Raw genomic sequence first — 26,566 nt, forward strand, 5'->3', positions numbered from 1 at the left:
CTTTGGAACATTCTCAGCACATTTAAGGAGCTTGACAAAAAAACACATAATTTTCTTGGTATTTCATTACTTTAAGAGAACGTTCAAACATGGTTACATTTAATTAAAATGTTGGTAATGTTCTAGGAACGTCTCCAACTGGTTTGACATTTGGAATGTTCTCAAATAGTTGAGAGAATGTTAAGAAACAACGTTCTTCTGTGGGAATTTCAGGACTTCAGCATAACGTTTCCTACAGGTTTCAAATCAAATCTAATCAAATCGAAATGTGTTTGTCACATGCTTCGTAAACAACAGGTGTAGACTGACAGTGAAATGCTTACTTATGGGTCCTTTTCCAACAATGCAGAGTTAAAAAAAAAAAATCGAAATAGTGTCATGGTTTTATTTAAAGTAATGTTCTCAAATTGTTCCAAGAACGTTAAGAAACAACGTTCTTCTTTGGGAATGTCATTACTTTAGAATAACGTTTTCTACAGGCTTTCTCAAGGTTCTATTTAAATTAATGTTCTCAAATTGTTCCGAGAACATTAAGTAAACTTTCCATAAAAAACACAAGAAAACTTTAGTAACGTTCAGAGAACGTTATAAGAATGTTATTTAAAAACATACATTTCCATTCATCCGCATCAACAAAACTCTCTCTATCCTCTATCTTGTTAAGTGTGTTCAGGTGTGTTGGCCGTGCCCACTAATTGGCCATACCTGATCTTAATGAGTGCTTCATTCCCTGTAAAATGGGGTCCGTTTGAATAGACTAAAATTAACAGCTTTGTATGCGTAAAAAAAACATGGCATGCTATCTCCATCCAAGTGGCGCAGTGGACTATTTCCATATATAGAGAACAGAAGATTATAGGTTTGAATCTCACTGATGCTGTCGCAATAAAAATAAATTTGTTTTCGTGATTCATGCCTAAGGAAATTAATTTCCATGTGTCCTATCTGTGCTTGGAGTTCAATAAAGTTGACTCAAAATAAACCAGTTGTGTTGCTAAAAGTCTTATTGAAACATTCAGTTAACGTTATTCAAAGACCTCCAAATCACCTATAATTTCTGTTCTCAGAGCACTGGGTCAGACTTTCATTTACATTTCATTTAAATAATTGCACAGAACTTCGTGTGGATCTCAAATTGTGATTCAGCTCATGATGAGGTTTTTATTTTTAATGTGTAAAAGAGATAGATCATGGGGTTTTGTTGCTTGTTACCTTTGCTTCCATCACAGTGATGGTATGGGATGTGTACTCTCGTCTCTGTCACTTAAGATCTGTTTGTTGGGTTTGCCATGAATTCAAGGCCTGTTTTTTGTGTACCTAAAATACTCATTTATTCTACGTCACAGGAAGTTTTACATGTTAAGTCTAAAATTGACATAAGATGTTGATTTTGGATACCTTAAAGGGGCAATTTGCAGTTGTATTCTTATTCTATGGATATCAACTATAGCATGAAATGGAATCTAAGATTGCCCATTTCTACAGTACGGCTGTGCATTTCCTCTGTGAAGAATATTTTTTACTCTTATTATCTTTTCTTGTAGTATTGTGTGTATGTGGGCATGTGTGCTTCCGGGAATGTGTGTTTGTGTGTGTGAGATCCTTAATCTAGGATGAGATAATGCAGTTTGTAAAACTTTTTTTTCACTAAAACGTATTGACTCGGATTCAAATACACATCAGCACTGAGAGGGAACTCCTCCCCTTCATGAACATGATTGAACAAGTATCAGTGTTTGGACAAAATGAACTAAGAGTGACCTTTCTTTGACCCTGGCATGTACTCTGAAATGTTCCTGGTTCTTTTTTATATGAACTGGCCCATCCTTCTTCCTGTTTCCCTTTTCCCTTACTGGCCTGTGTTTAGTACGAGAAAAAAAACGTAGTGCAACATTTATTAAACGGAAACGGTGCTGTTCTGAATGACCAGTTCAAAAACAGGGAGGGGTTGGGTTGTGGGATGCTGTCATCATGGCGACTTCCCTTTAAATATGTCACTCACTGCTTCAAGCCACACCCCACCACACCCACCAAATGGAGAAACGTACCTCAAAGTCTGTTCAAGAATGTTGAAGAACGTTTTGGGAAAATGTGTTGTTCAGTACAAACGGTTACACAATGTATCAAACGTTCGAATGGAACTGAAAGCACCCCTGTTCTCTCGCTCCCTCTTGGAGTTTTAAATCTCTGGATTTACACTTATCTAAACATGGATGTAGACTGCCCCCTCCAGGATTTCAAACATCATTGTTCATGCACTGACAAATCAAAGGGATGCATCAGTTAAAACCATGTTCAGTTTGCCATCTGCATCAGGAGGAAGGAGAAAATGTTAATGGTTGTTATATTATGTGGTAAATGGCTCTGGTTTATAACACATTAATCAAGATACGCGCTTACTGTTTCTTCACACACTTTATCATCCAATATTGTGTAAAACCATATTATGCTATTTTGATCTTGAGTATTATTTCAGAGTGTGTAAGAATGCAACAGCTCAGTGCATCTTAGATAAGTTTCTCTAAACAACTCCAACGTGTTCAGGGAAATGATTATGCCAAAGAATTGTGTAGAATAGCAGAGCTTACCTCAACGTCAGTGTTTAGCAAATTGGATACATTTCATAGATTGTATGCTTTTTCTAGGTCCTGAAATCTCCCTTTGGGTCAATGATAATAACTCAAACTAAAAAGCTCAAATTTGTGATAAGTACAAAGCAGTGGTTGCACTTGCCCTCCTTATCATTGTCTGTAAAAAAAAAAAAAACATGATCATATACGTGAATACATGTATTGTATGTAATTGTTGAGGGGATGTCAAACTGCTAAACCTGCGGTAGTGGCTGGTCACAACATGATTATATAACCTGTGTCTGATATTCATGAGTTGACCTTCTACAACACTTTGTCAGAACACAATGGTAGAATGTGTCATGTTTTTCACTCATGGTTACCCAGATGTACATTTCATCCATTTACTAACATTCATCACTTTGGTGATAGGTCCCTAAATGATTTCAAAGTTTTGTGTCCGCTCTCATCTCGAAATGAAAAAGGGAGATTTCAAAATGTTGTATGTATATTTATATTTTAATTTGTCATCAGTATGAAATGATCGTGACAAATAACTGTTTGTAATTCAATAATATATTGTTAAAGAAATTCAGACTGTGCCTTAGAAAAAACTGATACAAAACTAAATAAAATATTACTTAATATCTTGTCATTTTTCTCATACTGATGGGGCGATTCTGCTTCTATGATATGAACATGAGATTAATGAGAATGAAGGAGTCGGAGACAAACTCAGTGATTGCTGTCTGCAGACTGTCTTAGCATCAGCTGTCCCTGAGGCCTCCGTTCATATCGCTCTGGTCTAATTTGTGATTTACTGACCCTGTCTGTTCAACAAAGCTGAAACCTTTGTCACTAAAAATAGTTTTTGTGTCAATTTGTTCAGTTTAGTTTACAAAGAAACCGAGCACAGGGCAGAGATTCCGGGATCCTGAGGGTGTAGGAAAGTCATCATAGTCCTGGGGATTCAGGGATTGTAAACTGATCCTAGACCTGTGCATAGTGGCGATTAAAACACTGCGTAATTCACGTTACAATGGCACCAGCGCCACTGTCCAATCACTGTAGGTCTTTCACTTATTGACGCAAATTCTAACCAATCAGATTGGTATGTGGGAGAGTATGGGCGGTAAGCATGGTTGATGAGGAAGTTTATTGTTCAACAATGAAAAAAAGTCAAAACAAGACGAGAGATGCTATGAAAAGCTAGTATTACAGTTAGTGAACAGTCGTTGTGTTAGTATTTTACCTTTGTATGAGATAGCAGAGTATAATTTTCTTGTAGAATAACATATTATACGATGGTCCTTGCGGAACGACTGAGTTTATTTTGGGGGTACGTACGTTAGCAAGTTATTGACGACATTTCATATTTAACTAGTTAACGTTAGCCAGTAAGTTAGTAAGGACAAACACCTGTGTTGTATTAATTGAGCCTGATAACGTTAGCTATATGAGGTTGGCAACATTACTCAGACTCTCCTTGGCATAGTCACCGTGTGGTCTACGTACGTGAACGGTGTTGTACAGTGAACTGGGGAGGAGTGTCAAGTGTTACGACAACATAATCAGCTGAGTCGATATTATAGAGCGACGAGCTTCCGTTTGGTAAGTCAGTCTCTGGAAGCGAGAAAGAAGTCGTTGTGATATCCTAAGACCTGCCAAACTAGTATTTTTGTCAAAGCTTAAAAGCTTTGAAAATGTCTTTGGCTGACCAAAGTCAGCAGTGGTATCCCACAAGCGTACAGGTAACGGTGTTCCAAGCCAGGAATTTGAGGATCAAAGGAAAGAATGGAACCAACGATGCCTATGCCATCATGCAGGTGGCCAAAGACAAGTTTTCTACCTCGGTTGTCGAAAAATGTGTCGCACCGGTATGGAAGGAAGAGGCAACGTTTGACCTGGCACTGTTCCACCATGGCAATGCTGAACGCTGCACACTGTATATCATAGTAATGCACCGAGCTCTGGTGGGACTGGACAAGCTCCTGGGACAAGCTGTGATCAACCTACTGGATCTACACGATAACAGCGTCAGCAAAAAGACCGAGTAAGTAACTCCTGTTAAATAAAGATAAAGGATCTGAGTGTGTGGAGTCATGGAGCTGGTGGGAAAACAATCTGATTATGTTGGGTCAAGCTTCCTATTCCTTGTTGTCAGACTATAACTTTGAGCTGATCCCCTAACCCAGCCTAACCATTTCCCTAGCTGTTTGAAGTTCTCCCTCGGAAAAGAGTGGAAGTAGTTGGGAAATTCCAGCTCATTAGTGTTAACTGTGAAGCCTATCTTTGGCATTCACAGCTGGATGGGGTAATACTGATGGTCGGGCCATATCTCATTAACCGGAATATTGACCAGTGTCTACATTCCTGCCATTCTCCATGGTCCTTCAGGGTTATTTAAAGCAGAGGGTTAAACACACCATTGCACTGTCATGTTGTTGAGCTGGGATCAATGGATGACATTCACAACAATGACAGGATAGGCCCATCATAATGGGTGTAACGAGCTTCATAACAAAACCTGTTAAACCATGAATAATTCAATCAAAATGTACACACCCTAGTCTTATGTAATAGTGTTTTTTTAACAGCAACTGTTTGCTGGACAGAAGACAGAAGGACACTTTGATTTTGATATTGAAGACTGCTGGCTGTCCTTTGAATTGTAGGCTATTTGTCTGAATTGATGTCATTGAGGGCAGACTACTAGTCATATGGTTGTATCCTCCTGTGTACAATGTTCTCTCAGTATAGGCTGCCCCAAGGGCAGCATTTGTACAGTACTTGAATTACCTCATTCACTTGTTTACTGTACACTCAGATCTGGAACCTTATCTATAGTTTACTAAATCGGTTTGTATAGCTTTTGATGAAAAAGTTCTCTACTACTCCCTACCCTCTCCCCCTTTCCCTTGCCTTTTCTTGCTCTTCTCTCACACACAAAAAGGGTATTGGATGTTGCCGTGTGTTTCCCCTAGCAGTGTATAGTGTTATTACTGACCTACATTAGTATAATGCTGATAGATCAGGGTTTGACGTTGAAGTAAGGCACTAGGTTATCCTGCATGGGAGCTCTTTGTCCTTTCAGAATAAGCATAATATTTTCTCAGCGTGAGACAAAAAAGTGAAATGATATGACACCAAATAACACACCATTTACATTTACGTCATTTAGCAGACGCTCTTATCCAGAGCGACTTACAAATTGGTGCATTCAACTTATGATAGCCAGTGGGACAACCACTTTTTTTTTTATGGGGGGGTAGAAGGATTACTTTTATACTATTCCAGGTATTCCTTAAAGAGGTAGGGTTTCAAGTGTCTCCGGAAGGTGGTCAGTGACTCCGCTGTCCTGGCGTTGTGGGGGAGCTTGTTCCACCATTGGGGTGCCAGAGCAGCGAATAGCTTTGACTGGGCTGAGCGGGAACTGTGCTTCCGTAGAGGTAGGGGGGCTAGCAGGCCAGAGGTGGATGAACGTAGTGCCCTCGTTTGGGTGTAGGGTCTGATCAGAGCCTGAAGGTAAGGAGGTGCCGTTCCCCTCACAGCTCCGTAGGCAAGCAACATGGTCTTGTAGTAGATGTGAGCCTCGACTGGAATCCTGTGGAGTGTGCGGAGGAGCTGGGTGACATGAGAGAACTTGGGAAAGTTGAACACCAGACGGGCTGCAGCGTTCTGGATAAGTTGTAGGGGTTTAATGGCACAGGCAGGGAGCCCAGCCAACAGCGAGTTGCAGTAATCCAGACGGGAGATGACAAGTGCCTGGATTAGGACCTGTGCCACTTTCTGTGTAAGGTAGGGTCGTACTCTGCGAATGTTGTTGAGCATGAACCTGCAGGATTGGGTCACCACCATGTTCCGGGTATGGCTCTGAACATCAATCAATCAATCAATTTTATTTTATATAGCCCTTCTTACATCAGCTAATATCTCGAAGTGCTGTACAGAAACCCAGCCTAAAACCCCAAACAGCTAGTAATGCAGGTGTAGAAGCACGGTGGCTAGGAAAAACTCCCTAGAAAGGCCAAAACCTAGGAAGAAACCTAGAGAGGAACCAGGCTATGAGGGGTGGCCAGTCCTCTTCTGGCTGTGCCGGGTGGAGATTATAACAGAACCATGCCAAGATGTTCAAAAATGTTCATAAGTGACAAGCATGGTCAAATAATAATCAGGAATAAATCTCAGTTGGCTTTTCATAGCCGATCATTAAGAGTTGAAAACAGCAGGTCTGGGACAGGTAGGGGTTCCATAACCGCAGGCAGAACAGTTGAAACTGGAATAGCAGCAAGGCCAGGCGGACTGGGGACAGCAAGGTGTGTCATCATGCGTCATCACGGTTCTTAGGCCTATTAGTTGAAAGAGCAAGTTCTAACTTGGATATAAAAAATGTGGAGGCACTACTGACAAAGTATTGGCCTATGTTCTTTGGTATGTCTTTATCCACATTAGAAATGGGCTTAGCTATAGGCCTGTTCCTTGTTCATGAGATGTCAAAAATATAATTAGGCAATTTATCAACACCAAATTCATCATGAAATGGGCCTATGTAATTATATGTGCATGAATCAAGAGATTTACTCTTTCTTTTTTATGTTTGCTATATTTTTCTCAAAGGCACAAATGATCTTCTGTCAATAAACAAATCCATACTCTTTAGTCTGTCATGTTAGTCATTAGTCAATACCATTGGAACTATTTCTTTGCAGTTTTTCAATACATTTTAATATTTGTAGCTACGTTTTAAGTAAATACCTGCAGTCAACTTGTGCAATACGTTAGGAATACGTCTTAATTTGACCTGTCACATTATGAAACTTACCCCAGTTCCCTAGAACATTTGAGCCAGTCACATGTTTGTTTGTAACTGGCCCAATGGGAGAAAGCGGGAGCAGGTGAATCCAGCTGTGTAGACGGGCTAGCGTTTTATATTGAAAGTCAAGTGTTCTTAAAAAAAAAAAAAAAAAAAAAGTGCTTCAATGGAGTGACCAGGGATGTGCAGCTATAGTTTTAATTCACAGAAAATACATTGGTGCAACACATTTGGCAGAAACTGGCTTGATTTTCATCAGATGACAACAGAAGTGCAACAACATTTGGCTGGCTGCCACACAAGTACAGTGCCTTGCAAAAGCCACTGTAAATGAGCTTACAATGAAACAGCAAGGTCTTCTTCTTTTTGCAAAAACTTTGCATGGCCATCATATTTCTAATGTTTATCATAGAAAGAATGTAGCCAGCTACATTTCCTAATGTCTTAAAGTTATTCTTGCATTTTACCAGGGAGAAGTAGCCGGCTAACACGAGGAAAAGTACAGGAGAAAAGTAGCTCCACATCAGTCAGAGCACTGTCTGCTGATAGAACGCCTGTTTGTGAATTCTCACCTGAGAAAATGTGTCTGATGCCGAGCAGAATTACAGTAAGAAGTATTTTAGGTCTGCGTTTACAAAACACAGCAAGATATTTCTTATGCGGTTTTTAAAAGTTTTTTTTCTGCGGGAAAAATTCAGAATTCTGCGTTAACTAACAAGTTCAACTTAAGGGTTGCGTTATCTAAGTAAGTGGCTGAGTTAATAAGGTGACTCTCCATTCTCGGCCTGTCTGCTCCTCCCACCTCTTCTCTGAGCAGAGCAGGCAGGCCCATTGCCCTAGCGACTCTAGACTCCACACAGACACAGCATGTACACATGCTGCTCCAGAGTCAGTACTGTTCTTTCTTCAGACAAGCATGTATCAACTTTGTTCATTTGCACAATGTCTCTCGTTCACATTCGCTTGTAACTCACCAAAAATGACATTCTGTAGCTTGTGTGTGTATGACTTGATGAGCTGGGTTGCCTGTCTTTGCCATTTTGTTTATTTTTGTTTGCGTTCGTTAGCATATTTAACTAGCAGCCACCATGGAAATGAGCAATTACTTGTGCTAATTTTGTTAGCATTCTGGGAATGGATACCCAATGGGCTTTTTTTGCGTTTGTTGGCGCCCCCTTGTGTACTAGCCCGGTAATACCGTAAATCACAGGATGCGAGAAAGACGATTTGACTATCAAAATCTGGCTACCGCCTAACCCTAATCATTAGCTGGATGTGACATGTTAATCATTATACTTCAGAGGGAAGTCTGTGCCTCCACCACTTTGTCTCAGAGAGAGAACCGGTCCAACAGGACAGCCCACTACTCCTCTATCATGCCCAGGGTTTTCTATTTCTCTGTAAACGCTATCACGTGCCTTGTCAACTCATTGTTCCTTTTAATTTATAACATCTCTTCACTGATGTGTTCAGTCCGACTAGTACTACAGAAGTTGGTAGTTGTGCTCAGTTGGTAGTTGCTGTTTTACTTGGCATGGCCCAGTTTGGGAAGGAGATTAGGAATGCTTGGAGAAGGCATAGCACAGCTTTCATTAGTCTACAATCATTAGTCTACAATTTAGGAAGTCCTCTCTACTGCTCTGCTAGGCTTTATGGAATGTAGGCTAGGTTTACTCCCATGCATGTTTCCTGACTTTTCCTACAGGATCCTGTCTGGTCATGTTTGTTTTAGTACACCAGGAACAGGGTAATGTTGCACTGATCTTTACATGAACCACATAGAATAATGTCTGATCACTGCCCAGCAGAGTACAGAGCATTTCAGCTGAATGTGTAGGCACATAGGCTAATGATCTACGTGGTCTTTGTTTTCCTTTAACCTTTTCCTGCCTATGGACGGATGATGTCATCAGGGAAGAATGTGTGTAGTGCTCACTAGAGCCCCATCTTATCTATCACAACTCTGACCCTGTGAATGCTTTCCTTGTCTCAGCTGACCTTAACCTGGAGGTTCAGTGATGACACTGGATTTAACCAGGGATTTTTGGCCTCTTGGCTTCCTTTTGTAGGCCTGACAATTTTTTAAAACTTCCATTTATATGATGTTTAAAACTCAAGTAAATATACAAAAAGGCTAAGAGCATACTGCAAGTGACTGAATATGCAAAACAAATAGCATACTGCAAGGGACTTGCACTAAACTTGCTCCAGCATGGATTGGATGCATTTCTCTGGTCTCTTGGGAAGGTGAGAACTCACCTGGGGGACAGTCTGTCAAGCTGTACTTTGCATTACCTGTCTACTAATTGACCAAAAATCTAGCAGTGCTCTTGTTGTTCAATGGCAGTCTCTGCAATCACAGAGAGACTCTGTGTGACGGGGCTTAATAATTGCTTGTTTTGTCATGGTTATGGAAAAGGCTCTCGAACCCTCCTGCCTTTCCCCTGTGCAGAGTAGGCATAAACACTGTTTGTGTTCAACAGGGAGGAGATGAGGGCAGAGGCAGAACAAAGGCAGAATTGTCTGCTTTATCTGTTTGGCCCAGTGGTTGCTGGAACAGGGTGCATGCCAGTCAATGGCATGTATGCGACTGGTCTTAACTTAAGAGACGTGTATACACAAAGCAAAGGACACTTAGTTGAACTGCGATTAGTTTACAGCCTATTTACGTCAGCACTATAGGGGCTGGATCTATTCTAGGTCCTGACCTCAAACTGTTAGAAATGTCATAGTTCTGCCCGCTATAGTTCTGTAATAGTTTTTATCAAGTCATGTTTGACCCCATTTCCTGTACATCTGATTTACTGGCAAATCATGACGTTGTTGAAAATGTTTTACCTAGGGGCTAGGCTCATTCAGATGTCATTGGTTGCATTATAAACAATCCCAGTCATATTTGACCTTCAGTAGATGTAATTAATTAATTGAACAGGAGGACCTAATATCTCGTTCTTTCTCCCACTGTCTCTCATTTTCAGTTGGTACAAACTGCTGGATAAGAATGGGAAGGAGGACAAGGTCAGAGGGGAAGTGATGTTGGACATCCAGTTCATGAGAAACAACTTGACAGCCAGCATGTTTGACCTTTCCATGCAAGACAAACCACGCTCCCGCATCGGAAAGCTCAAGGACAAAGTGCGTGGGAAGAAAAAGGACAGCTTCTCTGACTCGGCCTCTGCAATAGTGCCCTCTTTCAGCCAGGTACTCACTGACAGCGAGGGAGAGGCTGACTCCCACTCAGTGTGCTCAGAGTCCCCTGGGGCGAAGAAGAAATCCAAGCTCAAGTCCCTCTTTGCCCCTAAATCCAACCTGCAACGCAACGTCTCCCAGTCCATGTCCACACTGGGCACTCTTCCTGAGAAAAACGTGTCCCTCAGTGGAAGTCGCTCCTCTGGCCTCAATGTGGATTCTCCTGATGGTGAGCTCCTTCTATTCAGCTTAAATATATTTGACTATCTGCTGATTTTTATATTTGAGGAATGATAATTGACATATGTAGTAACCTTCTTTACTGTCTCTTTCTATCTACAGTTAAAAAGAAGTTCAAGTTCCTGGGCCACAAGCGGACAGGCAGCAATGACAGCAAAGTGTCTACAGGACCTTTTTCTCTTCTGGGCAGATCCAAGCAGAAAGAAGACCCGAACAGCACGTGCATCAACGGCAACCATGTGTATGCAGAGGAGGTAGAACCCATGTCTGGATCCACCCTCAGCCTCAACAGCTCTGGTCAGGGTTCAGTGGAGGATGTACGCAGCCGCAAGCAACCATCTGACGCCTCCGTAGACTCCCTCAAGGGCGCCTCTGTCAACACCTACAGAAAGGAGTCTGCAGATAGGGATAGGGCTCTGCTGGAGCAAAGGCGCCTTCAGGAGGACGAGAAGAGGGAGGCAGAGGAGAAAAGACAGAATGAGGAGAAACACAGAGTGCAGCTCAAGATACTGCAGGAGGAGGAGGAACGCAAGCAACAGGAGGAGCAGGAGAGGAGGCGAAGGTTCCAGGAGGATGAGGCAAGGAGGAAGAAGCAGCGGGAAGAGGACGAGGAGCGGAAGCGGCTAGCGGAAGAAAGAAGGCGGCTGAAGGCAGAGGAGCTGCAGAGGCTGGGGGAGGAGCAGAGGCAGCAGGAGGAGGCCAAGATGGCAGAGGAGCAGAAACAACAGGATGAGGCCTCTGTGACTGAGAGGCTGTCCTCTCTGTTTGGTATGATCAGGAAGAAGGAGGAGAAGAAGAAGGAAGAGCTGCAGCAGAGTGTCGCCAAGGAGGAGAGGCCCAACCCAGCTCCCAGACACAGCACCAGAGATGTGGATGTCCCTGCCCCTCGCCATGCTGCCAACCCATTCGAAGATATCCTCCTCAGTCCAGACCCTCCAATCCCGTTTGAGGAGAGCCCGGTGGACCACCAGAAGGGTGTTCGCGGCACCAACACCCAGAGTGCTGCAGTCTTCCTCAACTCCAACCGCACTGCCAAGGTGTCTGCAGTCAAGCCTAGGTAGGTGTCAGTCTTGTTCTCATGCACGTACAGCTCTTTTCTAACTTGAGATCTGCATAGGTAAATCCAAACATTGCTCAAATCTCTCCTCAATGCATGATTTTAATAGTGCAGATCTCAAGTTAGGACTTTGACTTCTCTCTGCTGTAAGCTTTGTCAGCCTACTAATGTAATGTAGGCCTACCTGATGTTCTGACAGAAGTTACATCTACAATGGTAAGTGGCGCTACTATATACATAATGTATTTCACTACTGATCTGGTAACACTAACCAATAACCTTTTTCTGTCTCAGTACTTTCTTAATGGGGTGCTAGATGGTTTTCATGTTATTTCCAGTTATCAATAATTTTTGTTTATTTTTGTAATATTTTGTGGTTGAATTTTGACCTCCGGGCCAGCACATGCAACAAATCACATTGACTGCCTTGGTAGCCTTTCATCACCCATTTTCCAAAATATCACTACTGTCACTGGTGAACTACTGTCTCTGACTGTGCGTTCTTATAACTCTCCTAAAATCCATATTTTCACCGAAATTGCTGTAAATTGTCCAGATTGAATAGTTGTGGTGACATGTTTTTCCTCGCTTGATATGATATACAACAGAAGTTAGTGGTTTGTTATTCTGTTGCATATGGTTGTCTGGAGATTAGTAATCAGATGGTGGTTTGGATTAGGATTAACTAATCTGTACACCAGATCATGTCTCCAATCTATACCTGCTGCAATTAGTTTAGCCTTCTGAGTTTCATCTCTTTGTTCCTCATGATTGTCTTAAGGCTCTTAAAAGACTTGACAAACATGAGCGTGGATCATCAGGAATTCCATCTTGCGCGTGATGGACCTATCCGGACAGTTTGGCCGGTGTGCTGATTGGTTTACAGTGTGGAGTCTGGGTGTGTCTGAGACTGGGTGGTATGGTGCAGAACAGGTTGGAAGTAATTAAGTGCGCTCGCACAGGGTGACTAACTACATTGGAACCGTCTGCTGGGGCAAACAAGGCTTTGTTTTTCCACTCCTCTATTTCTGGTTTCTGGATTTATTTGAACCATTCTTTCCTAATGGTGAGTTGTCCACTCAATATAGCCCAATTCCTTTAAAGGAGAAAATACTTTGAGTTTCACTATAGCCTAATCTTATTTTAGTACTGAAATGCAGACATTCTAAATCTAGATTTGTTTACTAGCCTAGCCTGTTTGAGCCTTTTACAATAATTATGATATAGTCCATCCTAAAGTAAATTTAATGTGTTTTTATAAATCCCTGTTTATTTGTTTTTTAAAGAAAGGCAGTTGTTAGCGTGCCCATATTTCCAAATTATGTTTAATTCCATCAATATCTTACCAGGTGTGATGACGTAACCATAACCATGCTTACAAGAAAAGAATGTCAGAGGATGTTGGAGTGGGCCCCTGTTCATTTTCATAGTTTCAGACAGGATGGGACAGCATATTTTCTCATAACTGGATTGTTCTTTAATTTTGAAACAAACTAATACGAACATTTGAAATATCAGACAGAAAATGCTCAGGGTATACAAGATTATCATAATTTGTGCTCCAAATGATGAATAAAGAATAGAAAAGAGCAGAGACAGATTCTTTGCAAAGACTTGAGCAGATAGACTGGAAAGAACACACATTTCTCTGACATTCTTTTCTTGGAAGCATTTGGGGTGCATCATCACATGTGAAGATAAGATCTTGATGGAATGAAACACCACACAAAGATTAGGCCAACTCCTGAGAGTGTGTTGGTTATTTCAGCTGTGATGGGCAGGCTCATAACTCTGGTATATTGTGACGGTCAGACACTGACCTCCAGGCATTTGTTTTCACTCCTTGGCAGATTGGTGGAGTCTCTGAAGCAGCCTGAAACCCCTGACTCAGACTCCAATAGGCAGCAATCTCCCTCTCTGTCCTGCGCCGAATCCCCTCTCTCTAGCATCCCCTCTGAGTCTCCTGATATGTTCTCCAATCTTCACTCCTCCCTGGCTCCCCCTAAGACACGGAGGAGCACCTCTGAGTCCCCCTACAGCAGCACTGAGAACTTGGCTGCCATAGGATCTTCCCCCAGCGGATCTGACAGGAAGCGGCAAGCTCCTATGCCCCCCAGCCCAATGGAACCGCAAAGCCATGGAAAACCCAATGCAGGCTCCAGAAGTGTGTCTGCTAAATCTGCTGTTGCAAGTGGCTATCTTGTGACAATTAAAGAGGTTGAGGCCAAAAGACCTCCTCTACCTCTTCCTGACTATGATCGCCTGTTCCCACAGAAGAGGCATGGAGTACAAGGACAGACTCAATGGGACCATATCATTGCAGAGGTGAATCAGAGACAGCAGGAATACACATCTCAGCTCATTGGTGAAGAAATGAGTGTGGATGGCCCAGGCCTCAACTCCCCAGCACCTCCACGCAATGACAAATATTCCTACTTGCAGGAGAGGGCAGCAGAACGCCTAAACCAGCAACAGACAGAAGTTCAGGAAGTTCAATCTTCGTCTTGGAGGAGAGTGGGGCCAAACAGTTCGCCAGCACTCATCCCCCCTCCCAAACCAGTAGCCACAGCCCCCCTTAGACTAGTGACGGACTCAAACACAAAGCAAGGCCAGAGCACTGCACAGGCTAATCCATCTGTTGAAAGACGCAACGTCTTGGTCTCTACAGATCCTATGGCTCAGAGCAAAGACGTACCCTCAGTGAAACCTCAGGAGGACGCAAGGAAGGTGCTTAACACATCCATTGCTTTAGCCAGTGATGGCCATTCTGTTCTCCCAATAGAAAAGCCTAGTAGACGTACATCAAAGGAAGTTTTGGTGTCAAGTTCTACAGATGAACCTAAAGGACTGCCAAACACTCTCAAAGAGATCCCCACAGCCAAACCCAGACAAAGGTTAATCCCCAAAGAGCCAGTGAGACGAGCAGATCTTGAGCCAAAAGCAGCAGAGTCTACCACTGTACAGCAGGAGAACAGATCAGAAATGAGGGCAGCCTCCACACCGGACATCATGGAAATGAGAGTGAGTAGTCCAGTGATGGCAAAGAACACTGAGGTACCTGCTAACCGTGAAAAGCAACCCTCATCTGACTATGTAGAAAGCGACATTAACAAAAAACAACTGGAACGCATTATGAAAGAGAAGTTTGCTGAACCTGACCCTTTTCCCATTGCGGAGATCCTGCCTAAAGACCCATGGGCCCAACCAGAGCAGAGCCACAGTGGAGATTACCTGTTCTTTGGAGGACCACAGAAAGACGAAAAGCTTGAAGAACAGAGAATGACAACTGACGACTTGGATAAACATTTAGCGCCAAATAATTCAACAGATCAGTCCTCCAGTTGTAACGACAGTGATTCAGAAAAACATCCAGAGGAGGAAAAACCAGAAGGGCCTAGTCCTGCTTTTCAAAGGGGATTTTCACAAAAGAAAAAGAAACAAGCAGCACCTCAGCCTCCAGCTAATTCGGGCAATAAAGGAGCCATGGGAAAGGGTGAGCTGGATAAACAAGACCCTTCAGCCACTACAAGATCTGTCAAACTTGAGCCTCAAGACAAAAATACTAGACAGAGAAATCTCTATGGTAGAGAAAAGGTGGAAACCCAAGCCAGGGAAGAGAAGTGGACAGCAGAACATTTTACCTCCTCCCTCATGTCTTCTGTCCTGACATCTCCTGAGCCTCCCCAGTCAGTAGTGGGCGAGCCCAACCCCCAGGCAGGGGCTGAAGGAAAGACCCTGCTACAGGCCTGGGTCTCACCCTCTGAGGTGCATTCACTCACTGTGCTGAGTAGCAATGGAGATGGGCCAGCCTTAACACCACGCAGGTGAGCCTGAACTCCTCTGAGGTCATAACCATTTTACATTTTAGTCATTTAGCAGATGGTCTTATCCAGAGCGACTTACAGGAGCAATTAGGGTTAAGTGCCTTGCTCAAGGGCACATCGACAGATTTTTCACCTAGTCGGCTCGGGGATTAGAACCAGCGACCTTTCGGTTACTGGCACAATGCTCTTAACCACTAAGCTACCTGCCGCCCAAAATAACCAGCCCTTAGCCCTTCAATGATTGTATGCATTTCACGAAATGGGGTATTTTCTTCTGTTCTGACCAATCAATCAACTTATGTCTGTGTAACTGGCAATAAACCTCAAGCCTAGTCTAACAATTGTGTATTTGGAGAGATTTTGAGTGTCAGCCTTGGTAGTCAGATGTCCAGCAAATTGCTAAGGGAATATTTTGATTAGCTGGGTATGTCGGATCAAGGGGAATTGTTTGTGTTCGTATTTTTGGTTTTGGTATGAGCACGGGATATGCTGTTGAGTTCTTATGACGTTTTCTTCAACTTGGGAAAAGTCTTGGTTTCTCAGTGCACCCATTCTGATTCATGATGACACATTGGGAGGATTTTTGTTTGTCGTTTTCCTTGTTTTCTATACCTGCAGTCTATCTGAAATGGCCCTCTGTTCATTCCATTTCCAACTAATCTCTTTTGACTTCTGTGAAAAACTGTTATGCTCCACCCTCTTAGTGTTTTCTTTGTAATCTTGTCTTTCCAGGCCTCACCCGGTGAAGCCCATGAGCTCCATGGAGAGCCATGCTCCCATCAGCACCGCGGTGGTGAGCGAGATGAAGACCTATGACAGCTCACTGGTAAAGATGAAAGTACTACATGTTCATATGTCTAATAATAATAAAACATTACGGCTATTTACCTTTTGAAAGCAAAGTGATAGAACGCCGATGTCTGATGTGACCTAATTTGCTCCATCATCCTCAGGCACCAGGCAAGGTGGAGAGTGGGCCCTACACCCAGCTGACCCAGGAGGAGCTGATTACCCTGGTGGTGAAGCAGCAGATGGAGCTCTCTAATAAGGACTCTAAGATCGTTGAGCTGGAGGAGTACATAGACAACCTGCTGGTGCGTGTCATCGAGGAGAAGCCCAGCATCTTGCAAGGCCTCAACTCTCCCAAGCAGGCCCTGTAAGGTGTGAGGAGTGGACCAGGTAACTGTACGATGGAGGGAAATATTTAGGCTTCTACTCAAACATTCCTTTTAGTTTGTGTGTGGTTTTATATTGCTGTCACTGTGTGTTGGATCAAGCAATCTCTATGAAGGTCTTATTTCCTTTAAGCATATGCACTTTTTTAGTTTCCAAGAGAAGTCAGGCTAATATTCAATCTCTAGGTTTCTTTCAGAATGCTTGGATGCATGCTGGAATGCTTTTTTTTTCTAGAAGGAATTAATGGATCATTCCAGGCTACTATTATTTGACAAGCTTTTGCTCTTGTTGTAACACTATGCTACTGGAATTGCTGTTTATACTCATTTACCGTATGCACACATTTATTGTCATTGCGTTGGTACTTATTTTAATAAACTTTTTAAATAGCTCTCCTCATTAGGCAGAATAGAACTGGATGCCCTAGGTATGTTGATGTCCATGTCACTGATTAAATGTATCTGTCCAGGCCTTTGCACAGTGACTCCATGGTGCCTTCAATTCAGTGGACTTTAATTAGCTAGTTATACTTTGAAATCTGCTCATCCCAAAGCCTTAACACAGCAGTTCTATAATATGATGCTGGTTTGTGTTTATTTTGTTGCATTCTTAAACCTTGAACTTCTTTCATTGTTGTCTAGGATTCTTTGTCATCCCCTTTCTTTACATTATCGTGACTAGCCTTGGTGTAATCACAAGAGTTAATCTAATACCAAATAAAATGGATAATGATTATTGTGGGGCATGGTACAAGTACATCAACCTCAATCAGAAAGTCCATGTTGCCTAGTAGTAACATGTCAGATAAACAATGGTCTAATAGTAGTTAATTTGTTGAAGCATTATTGAACCTGTGTGATAGGGTTCACGTGGTTTGATTGGAAACACTCATCAGTCAACATTCCTTACTTCAGTTTCTTGCATTAGTTACGTGGATAAGTGTGGCCTAGCAATTAAGAGCGTTGGGCCAGTAACCAAAAGGTCACTAGTTCGAATCCCTGAGCCAGCAAGGTGGAAAAACTGATCATGTTCATGAGTAAGGAGAGACCTGATATTCACTTTGTTGTTTTTTCCAAAAGTATTTATTTTTACTTACAGCTGTTGAATCACTGATGTACCCACTGTTCAGTCTTTTCTTTCTTTCTATTATAAAATATTTATGCAAATATAAGTGCACAAACCATGTCAAATATTTTTGCAAGCGTAACTACGAGTTTAACTTTGCGAAAGATCTTCCAATATAATTACATTTTAAAGGGACATTTCTCAAATGTTCAACTTCATATTCATCTCCAGCACCACCCCAACATCAACATACAGTATGTGAAAATTGTGTTTCTATGTTTTGTAGTAAAAAAAAGAGGACTAAGTGTTTCCAATTACATCATCAAACAATTAGTAGGCAGTGACAAATAATTGGTTAAAATCATACGATGCACAACGATGATGTCATTGGAAACACATCTTCCTCAATCTTTTTTACTACAAAACATAGAAACGTGCCATTTTCACATGTTGATTTTGGGGTACTGCTGGAGATGAGGAATATGAAGTTGAAATATTGGGAAATTTCCCTTTAAGCATTATGAATGTTTCAAAATTAACCTTGTCCATGTTAGATTTAATGCCTTTTTATTAAGCGGTAGGCTTTGACACGGATCATAGCCTTTTACACACGTTATATATCTCAAGTCTCAATGTAACCTACTGAATGTATCTTCTGCAACTATGCCTTCATGTAATGTCATAGCAATAAGAAATCTTGTCACATGTCTGATTATGCCTTCAAGGATTTTACCCCTAAGAATGTAATTTTTGTGATTTACTGTAAGTCTGGATTCCTTAAGAACTTTTTGTTTATACTGCTTTTAAATTCAGTGTATTTTATACACTTTGATCTTTCCTATTGAAATAAAGTATAGAAAATCCTGAAATGTTTTGTCATGTATGCTATTAGAGGCAGCTTAAAGACTTATAATATAATAGACTTAATAGACGTATAATACTAGCTGTAGGTCTTATGTTCCACCGACCTAGACTTTTTTTTATTAACTGAGAAATTAATGTATGTGCAAGAAATATATGCTTTGGTTCAATAAATGCATCACTACCTATACCTTTCTCAGAGGTTATTAGTAAAAAGAATAAAAAGTAATAGAATACACATTCTGAAGGAAAAGGTCAAACATAATCTGTGATAACTTTGTCTTGCCTGACCTTTAGAGCAGTGGTTCCCAAACAGTGGGGCTCAAGGGGGGCGTGTTTAAAAAAAAAAAATACATAATACATCAGGACCTCAGTCCGGCTTTAAACTTACTCTTGAAAGTTGTAATCATAGAATGCACAAGGGGCAATTTTGAAATTGGGTAGTGCATCATCAGTTTCTCTTGCCATGTCAGTCAATGCATACCTTGGCACTATTTATAACTTGACAGAAATGTCCAGATCCACCAGCCCATGTCAGCTGTTTTTTTTTTTTGTTAGGTTTTTTAGCCCAAAGATTTTGTTGTAATGTTTGAGTCACTCATATCACATGAATACACATTAGACATGGCAAAATTTATAGAATTGAAAGAAAATTAGCTTTAAAACTGCAAAATGTTTAATCCGCCAACAAGAGGGGTGTGAATATTTTGTGTCGTGAAAAGTGCTTGTGCCCATAGAAATAGACGTGTTGCGTGAGGGCTGTTGCCCAATGCTTGAAGGGGGGCCAGAGTGAAAATGTTTGGGAACCCCTGCTCGAGAGTATATTGAAGGTAAATGTGCTGTCAGTGTCTGCAGTCTGGTTTGTACAACTTCAACATTTAACGAGAAAGCTTGCACCACATGTATTTGTTTGGACCATTGCTCCTGAGATGGTGAGGGACTCTCAATTCACAGGTTTGTGGTTGTTATTTATTGTGAATTCTTGTCAGCTCCATCTGTGGGTCAGAGACCTCATTACCATGGTTTCTCACCTACAGTGGGGGAAAAAAGTAATTAGTCAGCCACCAATTGTGCAAGTTCTCCCACTTAAAAATATGAGAGAGGCCTGTAATTTTCATCATAGGTACACGTCAACTATGACAGACAAAATGCGAGAAAAAAAATCCAGAAAATCACATTTGTAGGATTTTTAATGAATTTATTTGCAAATTATGGTGGAAAATAAGTATTTGGTCAATAACAAAAGTTTCTCAATACTTTGTTATATACCCTTTGTTGGCAATGACACAGGTCAAACGTTTTCTGTACGTCTTCACAAGGTTTTCACACACTGTTGCTGGTATTTTGGCCCATTCCTCCATGCAGATCTCCTCTAGAGCAGTGATGTTTTGGGGCTGTCGCTGGGCAACACGGACTTTCAACTCCCTCCAAAGATTTTCTATGGGGTTGAGATCTGGAGACTGGCTAGGCCACTCCAGGACCTTGAAATGCTTCTTACGAAGCCACGCCTTCGTTGCCCGGGCGGTGTGTTTGGGATCATTGTCATGCTGAAAGACCCAGCCACTTTTCATCTTCAATGCCCTTGCTGATGGAAGGAGGTTTTCACTCAAAATCTCACGATACATGGCCCCATTCATTCTTTCCTTTACACGGATCAGTCGTCCTGGTCCCTTTGCAGAAAAACAGCCCCAAAGCATGATGTTTCCACCCCCAATGCTTCACAGTAGGTATGGTGTTCTTTGGATGCAACTCAGCATTCTTTGTCCTCCAAACAGGACGAGTTGAGTTTTTACCAAAAAGTTCTATTTTGGTTTCATCTGACCATATGACATTCACCCAATCCTCTTCTGGATCATCCAAATGCACTCTAGCAAACTTCAGACGGGCCTGGACATGTACTGGCTTAAGCAGGGGGACACGTCTGCACTGCAGGATTTGAGTCCCTGGCGGCATAGTGTGTTACTGATGGTAGGCTTTGTTACTTTGGTCCCAGCTCTCTGCAGGTCATTCACTAGGTCCCCCCGTGTGGTTCTGGGATTTTTGCTCACCGTTCTTGTGATCATTTTGACTCCACGGGGTGAGATCTTGCGTGGAGCCCTAGATCGAGGGAGATTATCAGTGGTCTTGTATGTCTTCCATTTCCTAATAATTGCTCCCACAGTTGATTTCTTCAAACCAAGCTGCTTACCTATTGCAGATTCAGTCTTCCCAGCCTGGTGCAGGTCTACAATTTTGTTTCTGGTGTCCTTTGACAGCTCTTTGGTCTTGGCCATAGTGGAGTTTGGAGTGTGACTGTTTGAGGTTGTGGACAGGTGTCTTTTATACTGATAACAAATTCAAACAGGTGCCATTAATACAGGTAACGAGTGGAGGACAGAGGAGCCTCTTAAAGAAGAAGTTACAGGTCTGTGAGAGCCAGAAATCTTGCTTGTTTGTAGGTGACCAAATACTTATTTTCCACCATAATTTGCAAATAAATTCATTAAAATTCCTACAATGTGATTTTTTTGAAAAAAAAATCTCAATTTGTCTGTCATAGTTGACGTGTACCTATGATGAAAATTACAGGCCTCTCATCTTTTTAAGTGGGAGAACTTGCACAATTGGTGGCTGACTAAATACTTTTGTTCCCCACTGTATGTGTTGGTGTCTGAAAGTACACAACAAGATCAAAAGTATGTGGACACCTCATTGAACATCTCATTCAAAATATCATGGACATTAATATGGAGTTGGTCCCCCCTTTGCTGCTATAACAGCCTCCACTCTTCTGATGTTGGGTGATTGGGCCTGGCTCACAGTGGGCGTTCCAATTCATCCCAAAGGTGTTCGATGGGGTTGAGGTCAGGGCTCTGTGCAGGCCAGTCAAGTTCCTCCACACCGATCTCGACAAACCATTTCTGTATGGACCTCGCTTTGTGCATGGGGGCATTGTCATGCTGAAACAGGAAAGGGCCTTCCCCAAACTGTTGCCACAATGTTGGAAGCACAAAACTGTCTAGAATGTCATTGTATGCTGTAGTGTTAAGATTTCCCTTCACTGGAACTAAGGGGCCTAGCCTGAACCATGAAAAACAGCCCCAGACCATTATTCCTCCTCCACCAAACTTTACAGTTGGCACTGTGCATTCGGGCAGGTAGCGTTCTCCTGGCATCCGCTAAACCCAGATTCGTCCGTCGGACTGCCAGATGGTGAAGCGTGATTCATCACTCCAGAGAACGCGTTTCCACTGCTCCAGAGTCCAATGGCGGCGAGCTACACCACTCCATCGGCGTATGGCATTGCACATGGTGATCTTAGGCTTGTGTGTGGCTGCTCGGCCATGGAAACCCATTTCATGAAGCTCCCGACTAACAGTTATTGTGCTGACGTTGCTTCTAGAGGCAGTTTGGAACTCGGTAGTGAGTGTTGCAACCGAGGACAGACAATTATTGCGTACTTCAGCACTCAGAGGTCCCGTTCTATGAGCTTGTGTGGCCTACCACTTTGCGGCTGAGCCGTTGTTGCTCCTAGACATTTCCACTTCACAATAACAGCACTTACAGTTGACCGGGGCAGCTCTAGCAGCGCAGAAATTTGACAAACTGACTTGTTGGAAAGGTGGCACTTTGAAAGTCACTGAGCTCTTCAGTACTGGCCATTCTACTGCCAATGTTTGTCTATGGAGATTGCATGGCTGTGTGCTCAATTTTATACACCTGTCAGCAACGGGTGTGGCTGAAATAGCCGAATCCACTAATTTGTAGGGGTGTCCACATGCTTTGGTATATACAGTGTACATCATTGAAAACGTCATAACCAACCTGAGAGAAAAACAGGAGTCTTGAATGTGTATGTGACCATGGCAACAATTATTCTCTTCTTCAATCTTCTCTCTTTCAAATGTTATTCAGGAGTTAACTCACAGGCCCATTTCTTATTGAAACACAGATGTTTGATTAACTGAAAATTTGCATTAATATCATAATAAATGAATTATGTTTGACTGCTCTTTCATACCAACTGTAGACTTGCTTTACCAGACAATCATCTTTTCCAGACAGCTGTCTCTTTTTTCTGGTCTGCATTTTAATAACTTGATTAGGGTGATGAATCCTAACCTATTCTTCTCTTTATATATTTAAATACAAAAATCATCACATCAATATGGGAAATAAAGAATCCATACTTCAAATTACATTCACAAAGATGTAACATGCATGAAGCAACATCATCAATGCGGTCACATTAAAACTAAAACTGCTATACTGAGGAGTATTTTAACCTTGCAACTGATCAAAAATGGAAACCAGGTTAAATGGAATCAATTACAATCTTTCTTGAAATTACCAAATAATGTGTTTCATTTTGTATTACTGGTTGAGAGATGAAAGCTATCATCTTTGTCACCAAGCCAGGACCACTTCTGAGGTTGGTAGCTGTGTTCCCATGTGGTAATGAGCATCACCTGTCAGTCACAGCCTTGAGGTTGTAGAATTCAAGTATACACCAAACAAAGCATATATTATTAAACCATCACTGTGTTTGTATCATATGGGAATAAACTGTACAATAAATACATTTCTTAGTAAACAGCATGTACATACAGAAGATGACCATATCTTGCTCAACAAACTTCTGATATTTCAATGTCTATGAAAACTTCTAATGCAGGACACATTTTTGCAGCAGTCTTGTTTGTGGCATAGTTTATTGCACCGAACAACCACTTAATCATGTAGAAATATACATAATATACACAACAATGTGCTATTCACAAAATATTCTTCAAGCTTAATTGTAGAATTAATGTAATCATTTGACAGTCTTATCTTATGCAGTACTTGCGCAAAACCTGACAAAATCTAGTTTCAAGACCAAATACCTCAGGACATTCTCTGAACACATCCAGTGAAAGGTGGGAGCGTGGGATGAAGTGGTTCACAGCACCACGCTGTTTGTGGCACAGTTGTTGGCAGGGATGCCGATGCGGCGGTGGCAGGTGAACATCTTGCGCAGTTCGGCGCGAAAGCGGTCATGCAGCCAGGCGTACAGGAAAGGGTTACAGCAGGAGGAGCTCATGGCACACAGGTGGCACAGCAGTTGGATGAGCAGGAAGCAGCGCTTGTCAATCAGGTCAATGTCAATGTCCCGCAGCACGTTGAACACACTGATGGGCATCCAACACACGCCGAAGGCCGCCACTACCAGGGTGACCAGACGGAAGGTCTTGCGCTTGCGGGTTTGCTGGGCCTCGGCCTGGCTCTTGGTGCGGTGGCCAGGCACCACACAGTTACGCAGCTTGACAGAGATGCAGAGGTAAGAGATGCAGAGGGCAGACAGAGGAAGGACGTAGGTCATGAAGAGTGTGCTGTAGGCGTAGGCCAACCTCTCTTTCTCTTTGCCCATCCAGAACTCCTCACAGATGGTGAAGCCCTCATTCTTGAACTCCACATGATAAGTGTGGGCTACAGCCGGGGCCACAAGCCCACAGGAGAGCAGCCAGATCCCAGATAGGAGGTAGGTACACGCCAGTACTGAGATCCGCTTCTTCAGAGGGTGCACTGTGGCATAATACCTAGGAACAGGGGAGAAAACATACATAACATCTCATTTACAAGCATGGAAAAAGTGGGATTTGGTATGTTTTTGCTTTTTGATCTGACAGTAATTGCACTGTTGCACTGTGTCGTCCTGATATCACATGCTTGTACTGTTGCTGTAGATTATTGGATTTCCTGTTATTGAGGTGATCAAACCTGTGGCGGAAATGTAATTACGTAATACGATAGAAGCTTACATAGAAATGTAGTAGAAATGTGCTCATTCTACCCGAAGTCAAAACCTTTTGACTAGTCAGACTTAGATTGTACGATAGTTAAGGCCACCTCGACCAAGGCTTACCTGTCAACACCAATAGCAGTGAGAGTAAAAACAGACACGTAGACAGTCACTGGCTGGATGAGGTAAACCAGGTAGCACATGAACCTCCCAAACACCCAGCCACGGGGGTTGAAGGCATAGGCCAAAGTGAAGGGGATGCATGTGGCACACATCAGCATGTCGGAGAAGGCCAGGTTTCCTATGAAGAAGTTGGTGACATTGTGCATCTTGCGGGTGTGGCAGATGACGTAGAGCAGCAGGTAGTTGCCGAACACCCCGATCAGCACCACCAGGGCGTAGCAGGGGATGATGAGTAGCTTGAAGGATTGCGGCAGCTCCACCCCCACAAACTGAGGGCTGCGTTTGGACGAGGAGCCGTTCTGCAGCGCCACCTCAAACACCTGACCGCTGGTGTTCCCCTCCATGCCAGCCACACACGGCCCAGGGGAGGCCAGATCTACAGCCCACCCACTGCCACTGCCCTCCATCTTAGCAGGTCAAGCACGTCACACTGGAGAAAGGGCCAGAGGTGCCTAGAGAGATGATAGAAAAAGGAAGACTTAGCTTATCAGTCCACTTGTTTCTGTTGGGCTCAGTGGATTCTGATAAGGTCGTGTCAAGTCTATTCAAATTCTTCATTTCCAAACAAAATACCTTAACCTAAATGCCTGTTTCTATTATAGCACTGTGGTGACAATGAGCATATCTCTTTGAGGTCTGTGTTACCTGTATCCCTTGATTGGACTGATTGTTCTGGATGATACTAGATTCCACTGAATAACTTCATCAAAATGTAATGTATTATATAAACCCCTCAGCAAAACTCTTCTCATTAACATTTCTATTAACAAAACAGTTGGGTTGGAATCCAATAATGCCCTTTGGCATCTAGAGTGCATAAAATGCATTAAGCATATTTACACAGCACATCAACCAGCTAACGCATTTGGTTCCTTGGAAGTTGTGGGAACATATCTTTTTGGTTTCACATTGGTTGTGGGAACGAAGCCATATGTTTCCTGACCTGTAAAACTGGACGTTTTTTAAATGTTCTGATAACAGAAGTGAACATTTCTTTAAAACTTTCACTGAATGTTTCAAGACTTTTAATAACACTGCTACCTTATATTGGGTTAACTTTTTTGAACTCCAAGCACAGATAGGACACATGGACATTTATTTCCTCAGGCATTAATCATGCAAACACATTTCTTTTTTTATTGTGACACGGCATCAGTGAGAATCAAACCTATAATCTTATGTTCTCTGTCCATGGAATTAGTTCACTGCGCTACCAGGATAGAGCTAGCATGCCATGCTTTTTTATGCATACGAAGCTGTTCATTTCAGTCTATTCAAATAGACCCCATTTCAAAGGAAACAAGCACTCATTAAGATCAGGTGTGGACAATTAGTGGGCGAGGCCAACACACCTGAACACACTTAACAAGATAGAGGGTTTTGTTGATGCTGAGAACGGAATGTACATGTTTTTAAATACATTCTTAGAACGTTCTCTGATCATGACTTAAGTTTCTTGTGGTTTTTATGGACAGTTTTCTTAACGTTCTCAGAACAATTTGAGAACATTACTTTAAATAGAACCAAGAGGAAACCTGTAGAAAACCTTATGCTGAAGTACTGAAATTCCCACAGAAAAACATTGTTTCTTAACGTTCTCTGAACTATTTGAGAACATTCCCAATGTCAAACCAGTTGGAGAACGTTCCTAGAGCATTGCCAAAATTGAAATTAAATGTAACCATGTTTGAGCTTTTAGGAAAAGTTCTGTTAAAGTAATGAAATACCAAGAAAATAATGTTTATTTGTCAAGTTTCTTAAATGTACTGAGAATGTTCCAAAGCCAAGTAACTATCCTGCATCATTCCCAGAAAGTTGTGGGAAGGT

The 26,566-nt window shown here is 42.2% G+C and overlaps 2 protein-coding genes across 3 annotated transcripts; one reads left to right on the forward strand and one right to left on the reverse strand.

Annotated features, from left to right (window-relative positions):
* The first annotated feature begins 3,723 nt into the window (after positions 1–3,723).
* On the forward strand, positions 3,724–18,803 carry LOC121584840 (rab11 family-interacting protein 1). 2 transcript variants are annotated; one of them, XM_041900992.2, is made up of 6 exons: positions 3,724–4,623; positions 10,362–10,801; positions 10,915–11,869; positions 13,720–15,693; positions 16,426–16,519; positions 16,647–18,803. In XM_041900992.2, exons 1-6 carry the CDS (start codon positions 4,274–4,276, stop codon positions 16,851–16,853), a joined length of 4,020 nt encoding a protein of 1,339 aa, XP_041756926.1. In that variant the 5' UTR covers positions 3,724–4,273; the 3' UTR covers positions 16,854–18,803. The 2 variants fall into 2 exon arrangements, with proteins under 2 accessions (XP_041756926.1, XP_041756928.1); XM_041900994.2 differs by lacking the exon at positions 13,720–15,693.
* Positions 18,804–23,479: 4,676 nt separating this feature from the next.
* LOC121584169 (prolactin-releasing peptide receptor-like) lies at positions 23,480–25,154 on the reverse strand. The gene is made up of 2 exons (XM_041900005.2): positions 24,680–25,154; positions 23,480–24,353 (listed from the first exon to the last, which is right to left on the reverse strand). Exons 1-2 carry the CDS (start codon positions 25,144–25,146, stop codon positions 23,717–23,719), a joined length of 1,104 nt encoding a protein of 367 aa, XP_041755939.1. The 5' UTR covers positions 25,147–25,154; the 3' UTR covers positions 23,480–23,716.
* Positions 25,155–26,566: the final 1,412 nt, after the last annotated feature.

The sequence above is a fragment of the Coregonus clupeaformis genome, chromosome 16, assembly GCF_020615455.1.
Source record: "Coregonus clupeaformis isolate EN_2021a chromosome 16, ASM2061545v1, whole genome shotgun sequence".
NCBI classification, from domain to species: domain Eukaryota; kingdom Metazoa; phylum Chordata; class Actinopteri; order Salmoniformes; family Salmonidae; genus Coregonus; species Coregonus clupeaformis.

What these genes read in the sequence shown, in the direction of transcription:
- LOC121584840 (XM_041900992.2), top strand. Translation starts at nt 4,274, where the DNA reads ATGTCTTTGGCTGACCAAAGTCAGCAGTGGTATCCCACAAGCGTACAG. An exon ending in GTGTCTGCAGTCAAGCCTAG is followed by an intron (nt 11,870 to 13,719) that starts GTAGGTGTCAGT and finishes ACTCCTTGGCAG; the next exon opens with ATTGGTGGAGTCTCTGAAGC. An exon ending in AGACCTATGACAGCTCACTG is followed by an intron (nt 16,520 to 16,646) that starts GTAAAGATGAAA and finishes CATCATCCTCAG; the next exon opens with GCACCAGGCAAGGTGGAGAG.
- LOC121584169 (XM_041900005.2), bottom strand. Translation starts at nt 25,146, where the DNA reads ATGGAGGGCAGTGGCAGTGGGTGGGCTGTAGATCTGGCCTCCCCTGGG. An exon ending in ACTGCTATTGGTGTTGACAG is followed by an intron (nt 24,354 to 24,679) that starts GTAAGCCTTGGT and finishes CCCTGTTCCTAG; the next exon opens with GTATTATGCCACAGTGCACC.